The following is a 17,348-nucleotide window of genomic DNA, read 5'->3' as shown; positions in this document are numbered from 1 at the left end:
ATTCTTACAAGGCCTTGAGATATTGTGAAAATAACTATCGTATTAGGCCTGGTGACATTTAAGATAGTGCAAGAGCTATGACTAAGATAAGGAGGGGAGGAGGGGGGGTAGGAGATGTGAACAGACAAGCGACTATCTTACTAGGCCTGACAACATTTCTTGTAGAGCCGGAGATTCACAAGAGGTGCGGGGCGAGGTGAGGAGGCAAGAGGAGAGGAACAAAACAAGCGACTATTGTGCTAGGCCTGACGACCTTTCAGATAGTGCTGGAGTGGGAGGAAAACTAAAAAGCTACTATGGTACTAGGTCTAATGATATTTCGGATAGAGTAAGTGCAAAGAAAATAATAAGGGGAGAGGGGAAAAGATTGGGAGAGGAAGAGAAGACTCAGAAACGGTGAGTGTGGTGAAAGAGAAGAGGCAAGTGGGGGGGTGGAGAGAAGTACAACAGGCAGGCAAACCGACATCGCAATCATAAAGCAGGGCGGGGGGGGCTGCTCAAATGGCACAGCAAGTTTGCATGACACAGCCAGATTTGAAACAAGCTAAATGCATAAAGCATAGCCAGATTTGAAGTAGCAACCAGAATCCGATGCTAGCAGTGTGTCCAAAAACACAATGCAGTCAGGAGTGCAAACATGGGAGACGAGTAGAGAAGGAAACAAAGTCAACAGAGGGTAGAACGGTGTCCAGAAAGAGGGAACTAACCCATAGTTATGGAGGTGTGAATGATATGGAAGTCCAGATTGCTTAGAAAAGTGAGGTAGCAGCATCATGGAAGTTCAAATGCAGGGGTGACAAGGAAATGCCTCAAGCAGCGTTCCGGTAGAGGACAGGGACCAGACGGGGGGCCTTTGGATGGGGGCCTGCACGCCTGCCGGCTTTTGGATAGGCCAGTAAAATGAACACGACCAATCACTGCCTCGGGCACTCCTGAATCGGTATGCGGGCCGCCATTTTGGAATGACCGGCCCGCATGGTTAAAGTGGAAAATGAAGTTCGTTGCCCGTGAAACGGGTACACGACCCGCACAATCCTTTTTTTCTTGGGTGTGTGGAAGTTGCAGCAGACATTAAGAACGAACAGGAAGAACTTGTGCATAAATGCGCCAACTTGCGCAGTGATTTATTTTAAATTTTTTAAAGCGCTCAGACAGCCAACGGGCATTGAGGCACTGTTACAGAAATGTTTGTTTTTTGTTGCGTAATTGTTTATTTTAAACACCCAGAGGTTTCTAAGCACGGACCCGGGGATCGAACCTGTTCCTTCGGGTCGTCTTGCTTCCAAGGCGCGCATGTTGCTGCTGAACTATCCTCCCAGGACTGATGTTAAAGCCCAAGGGGAGGGCGAGGGGGCTTACCTTTGCTACGTGGTGTGCAGGGAGGCACTCAGAAGCCCTGGAAGGACCCTGCTGCACACACGCAGCTGCTTCGTAGTCCATCAGGAAAGGAAGAAAGTGGATGGAGGTCAGAGCCAGGAGTGGGCCTTAGGATGGGGGGCCGGCAAGCCTGCCGGCTTTCGGATAGGCCAGTAAAATGAATGGCCACGACCAATCACAGCCACTGTCTCAGGCACTCCTGAACTCGGTATGTGGGCCGCCATCTTGGAATGGCAGGCTCGCATGGGGAAAGTGGAATATGAAGTTGGTCCAGTGTGTTTCACAGATTGTGGTGCAGTTGTTGTTTTCTCTTTCCTCTCCTTACTCCACCGGTCCGGGCCCGTTAACTTCTGCTTTCCGACTGTTAGGGAGAATTTTCTGTTTAGGCTGAATTTCCTAACCTAGTGAGTCCCCCAGCAGCTTTGCTGGATTTCTGGAGTTTGTTTTTTTCTCCTGCCAAGAATGAGACTCTTTTTCTCCCACTCTTGGACATGATTTATGGTGTTCCTTTGAATGGTAATGTGTTTCATGGGCTATGGGGTCTTTTACTCCATAGGGTCTCATATGTGTTACACAGCACCCTCCGTGCAGTAACACAGGGGTGTCATAGTGACCCCCCAACATAGACTCCATACCCTGGGACTGACTACTGTCTCCCAGGGCATGTAAAGTCACCATTGGCTTTGCTAGTCCCAGATTATGAACAGAAACCAGTACAAACCATCATATTGTGGACGTACTGGTCGGGGCAATTCGATTGCCCCTGGGTCTGTTGTTCGAGGGGGCACGTCTCCGTCCCCCCTGATCGAGTTTTGGCTGGTGGCAGTGGATACTACTTTTTATATTCAAGCGCGATTATATCTCTATGGGATTTTCCCATTGTTCGAGGCTACCAACTTTAATTATTTAATTCTTATAGCCTCGAACATACCGCCGGTTTATTTATTTAATATTAATTCACCGGTTGGTATTTTCTGCCAGAACTCGGTTTTAAAATGGCGTTTGTGTTCGCCTCTGTAACTCCAAACCAAAGGTCGAGCCCTTTGTTCCACTTTTTGGCGGGCTTCTCCACAGAAGCCTCCAAAAGTGGTGCCACTCTGTCTGGGTACCACAGAGGGTGTGGGGGGGGGGGTTTAGGCACCGTGGACTGAGTTACCTTGGTAACTCAAGTCGCACTCTAGTGTGATTGGCCCAGGGGGTGAGCCGGCCGGCTCACCACTTAGCATATTTGATAGACAGCTAGGCTGAGTGAATGGGGGTGTGCTGCATAAAAGCAGGGCTTTTGGGACTGGAACTTGAGAAGTCGCCACAGGACCTGAAAATCCGACGAGGGAGAAGCTGAGCCGACCTGCTACGACACCACCGGTGGAGCCCTGCTGAACCGACTCACCACTTCCCAACGACAGAGAAGATCTCCTGGCTGGAGAGTCTTCTTCCCCTGACTGGTGGGCACAACCAGTTTACCTTCTTTTTCTCGCATCCCAGGACGTCTTGTGGTCGAATTGCCCGTGCCAAGCACCCCGGCAACCGGATAGCCACTTACCACTGGACCGCGAATAAAAGGACTGCTCCTTTTAATTGAGAACTCCGCGGCTGGTTTCTTCCCTGGCAGTGCAACGGACTCCTGCTTTCCTCCCCGACGAGATCCTCTCTTCCCCCGGACGAAGCAGCGACTTGCACCCGCTGCCAGGAACAACTGCCCCCGCTGGAGTATTCTCACCATTTTAAGGTACCGTGTCCGCCAGGCCTTCCTTTCTAAAGATTGCTACAAGGTAATAATAATCCCTTAACCTTCTGGACTGGGCTGGCCGCCTTTACCATCTAACTGGTCCCTTTCTTTTTGGTCCAACTCTTTCTGAACTTATTGCGGGACTTTTGGGCACTTTGAACCGTGTGACCTTGGACACATTTCGACCCTCTTAAAGTGGGTCCGTCCTTGTTAACTTTGACTTTATGGTTTTAACCTGCCTTCTTCTCCTACTGTGTTCTTCCGAAAGTGTTGGGATCTGTTTCTATCTTTGCTCTGACTTTCTCTCCCTTTTAAACCGATTGATTAGAGGAGTGCCATCTTCGTTAAGCGCTCACCGCTGTCTGTGTTGCTTAACTTAAGACTTGTCTAACTAATCGTTGAAGGGAGTGTATATCTTTTAGTGACCGTGTTTTTGAACTGCTTGATATTAGTGCCAGTGTGTTTTATTAGATGTGTTTTTAAATAAATAATTATATCTCTTTTACACCAAGCTCTGGTCAGTGTTTGCTTGTTCTACTGTGTTTTGACCTATTGTGAATACTCTGTATACTACCTAACTCTTCTTGAGGGAAGTCTGACTGCTCAGCCACAGCTACCAAGTGAATCTGTGTGGTACAGACAGCTACCAAGTGGGTTTACTGCCAAACACATGTAGTCTTAAATATTTTGCAGTGGTCCCAGAGGGAACTGCACAGGTTTCTGCCTAACACCGACGATTATGTATGCGTCTCAATTTCAGCCAACCGTCACTAGCAGTGCGTCTTCCTCAGGTCTCTTATAAGTTGGCATCTTTAATCTTTCTCTGAGTTAAACAGTTAAGTACTGTATCTCCAGCAGGCCTCGTTTCTTGGATCTTCCTTGGTTGTTTAGCCAGCAGGACACCCTGCCCCTCTATTCACGGTTACCACACCCGTCACCTCCACTGCATTGTGCACAGCTTCTCCAATGCAAGCTGCATTATGGACACGGACCTGTCCCTATCACATTACATCAACTCTAATAAAAAGCTGTTGCTGACACATTTTTAACCCATCATCGCCTTTTTCCTTACTCGACCTTCCACAGAAACTGCTATCATTGCTATCCAGTCACGCCTAGAGTATGCTAAAGCACCATACATTGGGGGGTGGGGGGGGTCCCAAATCGCAGATTCGAAAACTCAAACAAGTACAAAACACAGTTGCGAGGCTCTTACTAGCCCTATGTCCCAATGAACACATCACCCGCCCTCTGTGTGCTTCACTGGCTACTGATCGGGTGAAGATCCACCTTCAAGGCAATGTGCATCACCGATGGAGCTCTTCACAACAAAGGACCGGAATACCTGCAGCATAAATGTACACGCTGCAGGCCTAACAGAAACCTTAGATCTGGCTTAGGACTTCTTGCCGTCATTCAAATGATAAAAATAAACCTGTGAGGGAGGGGGGCGCTCCTCCTTCTCAGTCCTAGAACCCACCAACTGGAACTCCCTCCCATTAATTATCCGCTGCATATAGGACCACTTTGTCTTCAGGAAGGCTCTCAAAACCTGGCTCTTCCCATCGCCACCTTAACAGACTTAGTCCGGATCGCACGCATGCATGAACTTTCACCCACCACCCTTGTGGGAATTCCAGTACACATGTGGAGCCTTTTTTAGGTGGGACATAGCACTCCCTAACCAGGCCTATATGAAACGCTGCCCATGAATAAATCTCACTAGGTTTTAGTCTTCTTCACCAGACCCTCATGCACTGCTGTTGGGTAAGAAGTGATGCAGTCACACTGTATGAGAATACACAACACTCATTTGATTGGTATTAGGTAACCCACCTTTTCGTATCGGTCTGTGCTACACAAGTTGGTAGTGTGAATGAGCAACCCCATCTCAAGAGGGGTAAATGTGATCTGTAGAGCTGTACCAATGAAATTAGTAAATAAAAGTAACCAAGTAACACTTACACTCAAGGTTTCAGTTATAAATCGTTATTTATTTAACATCAAGTTTTAAATGAGCATTCTTTAAAAAGTCAATTCATGGAACAATGTAAATCTACTTTAAAATTACTTTTCAGAATTAGAACATGTTAGTGAATAATATTTGGATATGCTTCTTACACAATTTCTACACCCTGAGGTGACTTCAATCACAAGGACAGTAATTGCATTTATATATCACACTAGTTATTCTTTGCAGATTCTGAGGTTGCAGAAAGGAAAGATTAGGGAACAAAAAGGTTAAACTGGTTCTCAGTAAATGTGAGGACACTCAAATCTTCCAATGAAATCTAGACAAGCCTTTCCCAGCAGTAACAGTCTAAAACAAGGTACCACCTATGAGGGACAAACCAAATCAAAGTCAGTGGGCTTGAAGAGTCTTCAGGGAGCCAGGACAGCCAAAGTCAGTTTGAAACCGTGTATGCAGTAGAGACACTTCTTAGAATCAAAGTCTTGCACAAAGTTAGAGAGTTTGTTAGAAAATCACTTTTAGGGTCACAAGCTGTTAAGCCTGTGAAGAACAGAGTTGGAATCAACTCTAAAAGTAAGCCACTGCAATTCCCAACTGGGAAAAGCACAGCTAAAAGACAGTAGGTATCCCAAGTTTAAAAAGTACCACTGGTTTGAAGAAGCGGGGCCCAGCTGGATTCTGTACTGCTACAGCGGTGCAGACCCCGTGCTCCTGAGCCCCTGTCGTGGGGGCAAAAGGGAGGACGTCTGGAGGGCTTCTGCAACGGTACTTGGGAGGTCGTCGGCAGCTACCAGCTCTTTTCGGTTCAGTGGCACTTTGCAGTTTCATCGCTTAGCAAACGGCACTGTCGTGGATCTCTGATACCGGTTGGGCTTCCTTCACTCTGGTGACGGGACTCAAGCTCTGGTCATCCTGCTTCTGGATGGTCCTTGCACTCGACTACTGTTTCCCGACCCCTGGCACTCGGTTCTTGCAGCAATGAAGAAGTACAGCCAGTCTGGGAAGATGGTCCAGTGGAGTTTGTCTCGGGGCGTGGGGGGTTAGTTGGTCCCACTAACCCAAGGGGAGAAGTCGTCCCTTCCAGAGCTTCTCTGTTGAATTGATAAAGGAGTTTGAGCACAGCAGGGCTTCGCCGAGCAATTCAAAGGTCCAGGAGGATACAGCAAGCTTTGTTCATGGTTTTTTCGTTGGGTATTTCACCCAGTGGTCGACTCTGCCTCTAGTCCCAAAACCCTCGCCTTTTAAGCCTAGGCTGGCAAACACATAGCAGAGTGGCTGTCGGACAGCAGGTCAGCCAATCCGGAATGGTTGCATTCAGGCATTCCTAGAGACAAAGGACAGGGGAGTTTCCGGACCCGCCCTCACATCCTGTACTTCCGGACACACAAGAGCCAGAGGTGGGCTTCAGGGCTGAAGCCCGCCAAATGCAAAACAAACAAATGGCTCAAATCTGTCTCGGCACACAGAGTAAAACCCAAGGAAGACCTCACAAACCGACAATGTTGAAAAAAGAAGTCGGCAGCCCTTTTGACAAAATGGTCACCCATGGGTGCTGTACTGCAGCTGAAGGTTCAGCCTGCGGTAGAAAAGCACAATGGTAGGAAAATTAAACCACTGCCACCAGCCAGTTAAAGTAGGGAGGGTAACATAAAAATGTTTGATAAGGGGCTACTTGGTAACCCCCACGCCAGCTCTCCACTCCACATAAGATTGTGTGCTGGACCTACAAAGAGAAACGGTAAGTAAAGTCAATTTCACTTAACTATTCTTGGGAACTGTAGTTCACTCAAGAAAAGGTAGTTAAACCTAATGAGAAATCTAAAAGGATTTCTCTGTGACACTGCACTGAAGGTGCTGTGTGTCACCATACAAAAAGTAGATGCCTATGGAGTTTGTACGACCCCAAAATCCAAACACGAGAGAGTGAGAAAGGTCTCACTCGCTCCAGGGTAAATATTTAAGCGTGTCTTGTTAAGAGGCCTTTGGATGAATTGGCTGACCGCAGCCAGAGGCAAAAACTGCTGAGCACACGACTCTTGTCCATTTGTGACAGGTGATTTATCAAATTACTTCGGAAAGCCTTTACTGATTTAGCTGTTAAGGAACAGAGGTGGGTACAGCGGGATTAATTGAAGTCCAGGCTGAGGATTCATGGTAGGGCTAAATATGCATTTTATCCTCGATAAAGTTTAGCTTTCGAAAAGCTTATACTTATGCTAGCAAGCAGCTTAATTTTGAATGAGGTGGATGCCGAGAACCAATATGTTAAATGGTTTTGCGTAAATAACTTTCTTTTCATGTCTGCATCCTATCTAGTTCTGCATTATTTTAATTTAAAGCATGATGTTGACTGCTAGATAAATCACTCTTCTTTTTTTTTTGTTTTTTTTTTTGTCAGCCTTGCGTGCATCTGTCACTCTTTCCACTATATCAAACGCCTTTTGGAGACCTTGTTTGTACATCGATTCTCCCATGGCACCATGCCGCTTCGTAACATATTTAAGGTAAGTTTGCAGAAAGGCTGTGTAAAACTAGAACTATGTGCAGTTTGATAATGGCTCAGCCCCCAGATGCAGAGTTGGTAAGATGTGTTTTGGCTTCACATCTACAGTAAGGAAGGTTGGTTATTGGCTGGGTGTATGATGGTTGAAGAGATGCTATGAGCTATGTATTTGATTGATAGGTTGGTATAGAGTGTTAGTGGTGTGCTTTTATTGATAGGGTGGGTCAGAGGAGTGCCATTGGCTATGTGTATGGTGGGTAGACTGTTGCTGCACGGGCGTGTTTGGTGGGGAGAAACATTGGGCTACGGTTTTACTATTATGCATGTTAAACCTGGTCTGTTTCTTTGTAGAATTGTACCTACTACTGGGGCTTCACAGCTTGGATGGCATACTACATTAACCACCCTCTGTATACTCCACCACGTAAGTAGATGGTCCATAATCCTTCCTAACCTGAACGGCTCGAGGGAACAAACCGGCAGCCTTCATAGGTTTTGCAGTATTGCTTCCTATTCCTTCTGCAGTTTGTGCCTGAGGGAGGACAGCTTAAGTTTAGCATTCTCGCCTTGAAAATAGGATGATGCCATGCGCTGTATGTAAGGTTGCCTGGTTGGGCCACATCACCCAATATGATAATCGGAGAACCACATTGCGAGTAATAATGATGGTAACAAGTAAAATCAGTTACCAAGCACTAAATCTATTTCTGGTGATTATTTTGGTATATTAAACCCCAAAACAAACAAAATTTGAGCAGGTCGGGTTTGAGGGTTTAAAAAATAAAGACCGCAAACCTGACCAATTTCATGGAAGATCATGGCATTAAAATATAAAGGGTCTCATTACAATGTAGGTATATTTTTGGGCTGAGTTCCTGCCAGCAGTAATCTGACAAAAAGCCCACCAATTACTGGAATACCACTGTATAAGTGGTAATGGCAGTGCATGTCCTCAAGAACTGCTGGCGGTATTTCATAAAATAATCTTGGGCAAGTTTTTTTTTTTTTTTTCACTCCATTTCCACCTTTATTTTGAAGGTGGAAATTAATTGTGTACATTGGTGGTATCTAGCAATACTGTTCATTTCTTTTAATGCACAAGTCAAATCTTTTTTTTGTATGCATTTCTGTGGATGGGGAAATGTAATGTGAGACTGGCCATCTGAGATGCTCACTTGGTCAACCCCTCCCATGTCCCCACAGAACCTCTTCTTTACCTCATGCATTACCATTTTGTTCCATTTCTGCGAGCATTAACAATTATACCACTACCTCTTGGATGCAGTGTTTTATTAAGGTGATTTTGCACTTTATAATCCAGCAGTATTGATCTCTAACAGTATAACATTGGAATAACACCAGTGGTATTGGCTAATCTAGTAGGGTTGGTATTTAAGCAGGCAGTATTTTGCACATAGCATGTGATTTATTGTTAAATCCAAGGCTATTAAGAAGCCATATGCATATTTCTTGGTTGCGGACATTGAAGATTGGTTGTTCAAAATAGTATGCCAAGCATGCTTGCGTTTGTTGGAGCTGAAAAGTGGGTGTTTTCCACTGATCATGTACAGAGCCTTAGCTATGCCCCTTGTCTTGTATTAAAGCAATCTTTGCACACTCTTACGAGGGATCTACAACCACTAACCTTAATTGGGACTAACGCACCTGACAAAGGGAAGCCAAACCTCTCTTGAAGGGAAGTAACGTAGACGAGTGACAAGGTCTAACTCTCAGGGGTAGCAGGATAACAAAACATGTACAATTATACACAAGTACATACCTTGAGCTGAGGAAAATGCACCACAGTGATGTACTGAAAAAAACATACTTCATTTCTGTTACACATGAACTCTATCATGCCCAATAAGTACTTAACACCCAATGTATAGTATTAAAAGTACAGAGTATACTATATAAACAGTAACTGCCAAAAAGGATTTGTTTCACCCCACTGTCTATTTGTGGGCCCACGATCTCAGATAGTCACCTGTAAGGGTGCAGAAGGAGGAGAGGGTGGCATAGTGATTGCTATTGACCTTTATTAGCACAGAAAATAGACAAAACCTAACTTATCTTTGAGGGATTTTTCCTGCCTCAACTGAAATACTAAAGGGGTCTGTCAGAATATCCTTGTAAAATGAAGAGCCCACCTGCCTGTGTTAAAATCTCTAACTTGGTCCCTTACACATATAACTAAACTAGAAGGTTCCCTCAGTCCAGGAGAATTACTCCCTTCTCCTGACTGGGTGGCCCAGTTCTGGTTGCAAGTTCGTATGACTCCATTCCCCTGGTTCCAATACTTCACAAACAAAGGACTGCCAATCCCATAACACTCTGTATTCTAAAGTTCACTGTTTGTTCAATTCAGGGGGGAAGACTCCCTTCCCCTGGATCACTTGTTCCCAACATGTCTTGCCAGGGAAATAACTCCTTACGCCTGGCCTCAAGGTTTCGTACTCTGTTCTCTAAATGGACTGTGGCTTTTCTCCAACCTGGTGGAACGATTCCCTGCTCCGGGCTTCTTGGCTTTTTCCTGTGGATGTATGCCTACCATGAGAAGAACTCCCACTTATCTTGGTATCTTGGTTGCACACTCAATTTACCCACAGTGATATTCCGAGGTAATGACTCCCTTACACTGGTGATCCTTGTTTACTGCTTTCCTTCTTTCTCTATAGTTCATATAACAAATATGATCCTTGACTCAGGTTTTCCCCGAGTATAGCCTACTTGGTCTCTCTGGTTGCCAAGTACAGCCACGAGGAAGATGATCTGTATCTTTCTCTTTGTTTGGGTGTGGGCCCCAGACCCGCATTTCTCTGTCCTTGTAATTTGGAAGACTTGGTTCACTCCTGCCATGAAGAAGATGACTTGCCTCTGTGTAACTCTTAGGGCTTCAGACCCTTCTTCTCTGGTTGTTAGTGTTCCCCTTACCCCTCGTATTATTTGCATGTGCCACCTTAGCACCTCTCTTCCCCTCCAATGAGCCAGTAGCCCTTTGCTCGCTACTAGGCCGTGAGGGAGCTGCCACCGGTGAGTGTCCCTGCATCCCCTCTGACTTTTCCATAGCGCCTGTACCATTCTTTCAGGACTAGCTACCTTGCCGGGGCTTCCTGGGGCTGGACTCCATGTCACTGGGCTCACGTCGGCGGCATCTGCGGTTGTCCGTCTCTTCTGTTCTCGGGCTACTCCGCTTCCCTTCTTCTGAGTGGTTAATGCTGCTCTGCTCCTGCGAAGCCCTTCAGGAAGTCAACGTGTGGAAGAACATCACCACCCACGAGTGGGTGCTGGACGTTTTTGGTCAGGGGCACAACCTGGAATTCGAGCACAGGGGCCCTCTCATTCCCCGTGTGGCAAGAAAGGAGATGCACATGGCCCAGCTGCTCCGAGAAGTGCAGGCCATGTAAAGAAAAGGGGCAATGCAACCTGTCCCTCCAGGCCACCAGAGTGTACTCCAGATACTTTCTTATCCGGAAGAAGTCCACAGAGTGGCATCCAATCCTGAACCTGCGACGCCTCAACAAATACATAAAATCCCAAAAATTCAGGATGGTCACGTTGCAGCAAGTGCTCGGCCAGCTGGAGGAAAGAGATTTACTGGTGAAGTTTGACCGGGAGGACGCCTACTTTCACGGTTGGTCAGATAGCACAGCGAGTAGAGCGCTCGCTTTGACATCCCTGCAGAGCCTGCCAATGCGTGTTCCAATCCCGGCAGGGCCAAACTCAGCCTTTCATCCTTCCGAGGTCGATAAATGAGTACCACACATTGTGGGTAATAATAAGCAGCGCTCAGATGCCTGAGGGTTTGTAGCGCTACATAAATGCTAAATTATTATCCAAAACATCAAAAATTCTTGCGCTTTGTGGTTCTGGGACGTCACCATCGGTTCGAGGCTTTACCCTTTGGCCTAAAATCGGCGCCATGGGTGTTCACAAAGTGCCTGGCTCCGGTGAAAGCGCACCTATGGCTCAAGGGCATTCATGTCTACCCATACATGGATGACTGGCTCATCCAGTACCCCTCTCAGACCCTGGCGGTGCAGCACACCAGGGAGACCATACGCCTTCTGACGGAAAAATGCTGCGTAGTGCTATCGCAGGAACGCTCTGTTCCTGGGTGCCCGCCTCAACACCGTGGCATCTCTGGCGTTTCCCTCAGAGGAGAGGGTGACGGCTATGTTGCGGAAGGCGCATTGCCTAACTTCGGTTTCGTCGATGACGGTGTGCACCATCAAGTTGCTGCTAGGCATGATGTCGTCCTGCATTCACCTGATCCCTTTTTGCAGACTACAGAAGATTCTGGACGCCAGGTGGCTCCACATCATGGGCAAGTGGTCACAGGAGTGCCCTCAACTAAGACTACAGACAAGCCGTTCAGTGGTGGGGAGTGTGCCAGCACCTTACGCAGGAAGCCCCGTTTCAAGTTTGCCCATTCCAGGCTACGGTCACCACGGACGCCTCTCTGGGTGGATGGGGGGCACACACCGGACAGTCCCACACCAGAGGCCTCTGGCTTCCGGAAAAGAAGGTTCTGCACTTCAATGTTCTGGAGCTGCGGGCCGTGTTTTGGGCCTTCTGCTCTTACATACCCCTTCTGCGATGACTGGTGGTGAGAATTTTCACAGACACCGCAACCATGTTCTACATCTGGAAGCAGGTCGGGACTGATTTTTCCCACCATGCTGTAACCCTGGAGGCACAGAGGCCCTGTGGCCCTGGGCCATTCCTCAGAACATGTTTCTCGTCCCATTCATCTGGCGGGTATCAAGAAAAGAATTGCGGATTCCCTCAGCAGGGAATTCTGGTCCTCCCCCGAGTGGAAGCTCCAGCAGACCCCACAGACATTGCGTTTATTCAGCATGTGGGGCTGACCCCGGATCGACCTTTTTGCAACAGCAACGAACTTGAAGTGGCAGGCCTTCGCCAGCAGGTTTCCCCAACCTGGGGAGCCTGGTAGATGCTTTTCGTTTACTCAGAAGGGCCTCTTCCTGTACGCGTTCCCTCCAATACCTCTGCTGCTTTGTGTGATGAACACTCTCAAGCGCTGTGGCGGCTAGATGATACCAATTGCCCCGGAATGGCCTTGCCAGATCTAGTGCCCGGAACTTACCTCTCCAGAGAAGAAGGAAGGATACTACCCCACAACATCATCACTGAACCTCACGGCTTGGCTCCTGCAGCCCTAGAGTTCGGACATTATGACATTCTTCTAGAATGCAGGAAGGTTCTGGCCATGGCTAGAGCATCCTCTACACTATCGTGTTACGGCCACAAATGGAAATGTTTCACTGTGTGGTACAGGGTGCAAAAGATTACCTCTCTGTGCATTACAGCCCCTCAGCTATTGCCGGATCCGTTGTCTTTAGCCAAGGCTGGATTGGCGCACGCCTCCCTCAAGGTGCATCTTAGAGCCGTTTTCTGGTACACCCGGTCACCGGGCAGGCCATCGCTTTGGTCTCACAGGCTAGTCAACGAGCTTCTGAAGGGCCTCTTCAGGACTTTTCCATCGGTGAAGGCTCCTGTTCCGGTTTGGGAGCTCAATGTTGTTCTTACTAAACTCATGGAGCCTCCATTCAAGCCACTGCATCAGGCTCTGCTGAAATTTCTCTCCTGGAATGGTCGGGGAGATTCAGGCTCTTTTCCTGCAAACGCCCATACTTGTCTTTTCATGCTGCGAGTGTGGAAGGGTGGCGCTTCGGAACCACCCTGCCTATATGCCAAAGATTCTGTCTGAATTCCACTGCAACAAACCCCTGGTGCTTCCAGTCTTCTTCCCGAATCCTTCCTCGGAAGCTGATAAGTCGCTGCATATGCTAGACGTTGCTCGTGTCTTAAAGTTCTATGTGGCCTTCACAAGGAATTTTTCGGATGACATCACAACTTTGTTAATTTTGGACCTGTGAATCACGGGAAGGCCCTGTTGAAGGCTTCCATATCCAGGCCGACCGAGAGACCTTACACCAGAGCCATCTCAAAAATCAATGGCATTTCTCTCTTGTGTTCCCCTGCTGGACATTTTCAGGGCTGCTACGTGGAGGTCTATGCATACCTTCATGAAATTCTACTGCGTCAACCGGGATTCCAGGGAAGAGTCCAGAGTTGGCCAGGCGATGTGAAGCAACCTGTTTTTTTGAGGTGAGGCTGTTCCAGGGTTAAGTGGTTGTACTTCTGTTGAGCATTCCCACCTCCTGTGGTGGTGTGTATGTACTGCTGTGCAATCGTATTCATGAGCATGTGAATCCATGCCAGACCCCATGCTGGAGAAGGAATAATTTACTTACCTAGAACTGTTCTCTAGCATGGGTCTGGCATGGCTTCAAATGCAAACCCTCCCTCCTTCCCCGATGTGGCTCTTCTCTGTTCATACTGTCACTTCACATGCTTCAAATCTGAAGATGGCGACCGGGCATGAGGCTTAGGGAGTCGGTTGTCATTGGATGGGTATGAACCAGTCTCCAGTGATTGGTTAATGGGAGAAGGGCAGTTTTCAAGCTTTTAAAGCAAAACTGCTTTCTTTTTTACCGAGGATTACCGGCCGAAAGGGGAATATTCCTGAGCATGTGAATCCATGCCAGACCCAAGCTGGAGAACAACAGTTACAGGTAAGTTACTTGTTCCTATCTCCCCCCAAACCCCTCTTCTAATACAGACTAGGAGGAGTGAGGAGTAATGAGGATGTCTCTGCACGCTAAACCTACGCCACGCTGTAGTCATTGGAGTTTTTTAAAAAGACTGGGACTTTTAAATCCCTCACATGGAGGCAAATTGGAGAGATCGAGAAAGCCAGAAACTGAACAGGCAGAAAACGCAGAAGCTGCAGAGCGAATTGCAGAGGCCAACGGAAATGGTGCACTGAAGAGTCAAGACGGGAGAAGTTCACCACTTTACAACCAAAAGAGGGGGAGTAGCTCTTGCTGCAAAAAACTTCTTTCACCTCAGGATCGCGACAGAACACCCATTCCCATCAGAGGAAGTAATTACACTGAAAATGGCCCTCGCACACACCTGCACCCTCACTCTCCACATAGTGTACAGACCCCCTGGCCCAATCTCTTCCGTAAAAGATATTACTACCCTTCTAGCCTCCAACTCAAAACCCCTATCGAAGACCATCCTCATGAGTGACTTTAACCTTGGCCTGAATGACCCCCTTGACTCATAAGGACAGTGCCTTTCCAACTCAATGACAGCTCAAGGGCTAGAACATCACATAGCCAACCCTACCCATGGAGAAGGACGCACCTTAGACTGGCCTGCAGACCTCAATTGTGCCACTGACATCCTAGCCAATTCCCCTTGTCTGTGGTCTGTTCACAACACCATCTTGTTCACAACGCTATAACCACGAAACCTGCTAAACCCACTCTATTCACGCCTTCACTTCCATCAAGATGTCAAAGAAACATCAATAAAGACAAAATGCTACCCCTCTTGCACCCTATAACTGACACACCATCATTCAGACCCCTAGTCTCCCTTTAAACCACAACCATCTTAGCAACTATTAACAAAGTAGCACATTTCATGGTCCGAAAAGCAAAATCACTGGCACATGCCAACCCTTGGTTCTCTGCAGACCTACAAACCCTAAGTGCGACAAAAAAGGACAGTTGTATGCAACTGGAGGAAATCACCATCACCTGAGAATAAAGCCCACTTCCTTGCCCTAACTAAGAAATACAAAACGGCCACCATTAAAGCAAGTCAAAGGAGACTCAGAGAATTCAGATGGCCCAATCTAGCTCCAGATAACTATTCAACATACTTTGTGTGCTAGAATCACCAGCCCCCTGCCCCTGACCACTGCATCAAGGACCAGCAATGGTGTTCGAACATCCAAATTGCACTGGCGGACAAAATCACCCTCCTACAAAATAAAATTGAAACCAAAAAACTGGTACTTAACCCGGACCAGACCCCAGAAGATACTCTGCCCATAAGGCAGATAATACACACAAGTTCTCCTTCACTCCTCTGACCATCCCAGAAACCATCAAAATTATCAAAGGACTTAAACCCTCAAGATGCAAAGGGGACATCTGCCCTACCACATTCATTAAAGAATGCGCTAACAAACTGCCCCCATTCATTACTTCACTCATCAACGGCTCCTTTGCTTCAAGCAAAGTTCCAGATGACTTAAAAGAAGCTTGGGTACTACCACTTCTAAAAAATAAAATGAGAAAAAAACACGTTGGTCCCAAACATCCCAACCAATTTCCAATCCATCGCCACAGTGCCATTCTTACAATAAATATTAGACCGAGTAGCCTATCTACAGATTCAAAAGTTTCTTGGATCAAACTATCTCCTATGCATTAGACAGTCTGGATTCCACCCAGGTCACGGAACAGAAACAGCTCTCTTGGATCTAAAAACACAAATGTATCAAATTAAGTCCAGAGGGGACCTATGCATCCTTCTCCTGCTTGACCTATCCGCAGCTTTCGATTTGGTCAACCACAATATTTTGTGCCACCATCCCGAAACAGCTGCCCATTTCTCCCCAGAAGCCATTAATTGGATCAAATAGTTTCTCTCCAACCGCACCATGAGGGTCTTCTCAGCCTCGGCAGCTGCTACCCCAGCCCTAGTCTCCTGTGGTGTATCACAAGGCTTGTGTGCATCATGCACACTGTATAATGCCTTTAACAAACTACTATTCGAAAAACTAGACAATTTGGGTGTCACGTATACCAATTATGCAGACAACACCCAAATACTCCTCCCCATCACTGGCTCCTATGACACTGACACCATCAACAAAATCTACTACCTCATCCAAGCTTGGATTGCTCAAAATGAACTATGTCTGAATGACGAGAAGACGGAACTTCTCATTATAGGCAGCAGGGCCAAACTTAACAATCTCCAACAATACAAATTCTTCAACATTGATGGTAACACTATTGCTGTGGCCAAAGAAATAAAAACCCTGGGTGTCTATATTGATTCAACCCTATCCTTAACAAGACAGGTCAATTCCATTATCTCCTCATCAGCTTATACCTCATAACTAATTAGAGCTAGCCAACCCTTCCTCTCACCCGACAATTGCGTTACTCTGGCCAGAGCACTCATCCTCACGAGGATCGACTATTGCAATTCTCTCTATGCAGGTTCCAACTCCACATACATCAGCAAACTTCAAGTTGTGCAAAACAACGAAATCGGAGCGGCCTTGACATACCCAGACACACACATCTCATCAACAAGACCTAACGTTCATTGGCTCTCAGTAAGAGACAAATCAAATTCATAGTCCTCTCAATGACCCATAAATGCCTCTCTGCAAAGGAAGGCTGGAGCCTTGTTAATCAAATCGCAAAAACCCAATCCAGCAGACCTATTGTTCATCCCACATCAGCCTAATCTCCACGCCTAGATTCAGGAGACAAAAGGCCTGCGGAGCTAGCTTCACGGTGGTCGCAGCCCAACTTTGGAACACACTGCCGCCTGCACTAAGAATGGACACGTCCCTTTGCTCCTTCCGAAAAAAACGAAAGACCACGATGTTCAAACAAGATGCCGCCCAAATCGAGCAAATATACTGCCACCTATGCTAACTGTGTACATTTGTTTTCTTTGTAAATAATGTAAACCTGTATTCCACCCTGTAACCTTTACATATGTCTCTGTGATCAAGTCAAACTTATGCCTGTAACCAATCTTGTAAAATGTAAGTGCCTAGATACCTCTGGGTTTTGTGCGCTATATAAATGCTCAAATAAACCACTGCAAGTGACTAGGTGTGCTGAAGGCAGAAA

General features: G+C 46.9%; 1 protein-coding gene across 4 annotated transcripts in view; it reads left to right on the top strand.

Moving 5' to 3' along the window:
• Nucleotides 1-17,348, top strand: part of TECR (trans-2,3-enoyl-CoA reductase) — a 338,617-nt gene that overhangs the window by 252,739 nt on the left and 68,530 nt on the right. For all 4 annotated transcript variants that reach the window (XM_069603950.1, XM_069603954.1, XM_069603953.1 and 1 more), the window contains 2 exons: nucleotides 7,477-7,582; nucleotides 7,933-8,005. In XM_069603950.1, the coding sequence (XP_069460051.1) occupies nucleotides 7,477-7,582; nucleotides 7,933-8,005 (179 nt within the window). The remainder of the gene's footprint in view (nucleotides 1-7,476; nucleotides 7,583-7,932; nucleotides 8,006-17,348) is intronic.

This window comes from Ambystoma mexicanum, chromosome 3q, assembly GCF_040938575.1.
Source record: "Ambystoma mexicanum isolate Mex_15411 chromosome 3q, UKY_AmexF1_1, whole genome shotgun sequence".
NCBI classification, from domain to species: domain Eukaryota; kingdom Metazoa; phylum Chordata; class Amphibia; order Caudata; family Ambystomatidae; genus Ambystoma; species Ambystoma mexicanum.
Note: the sequence above shows the minus strand (reverse complement) of the source record. Positions and strands in the feature narration are given on the sequence as shown.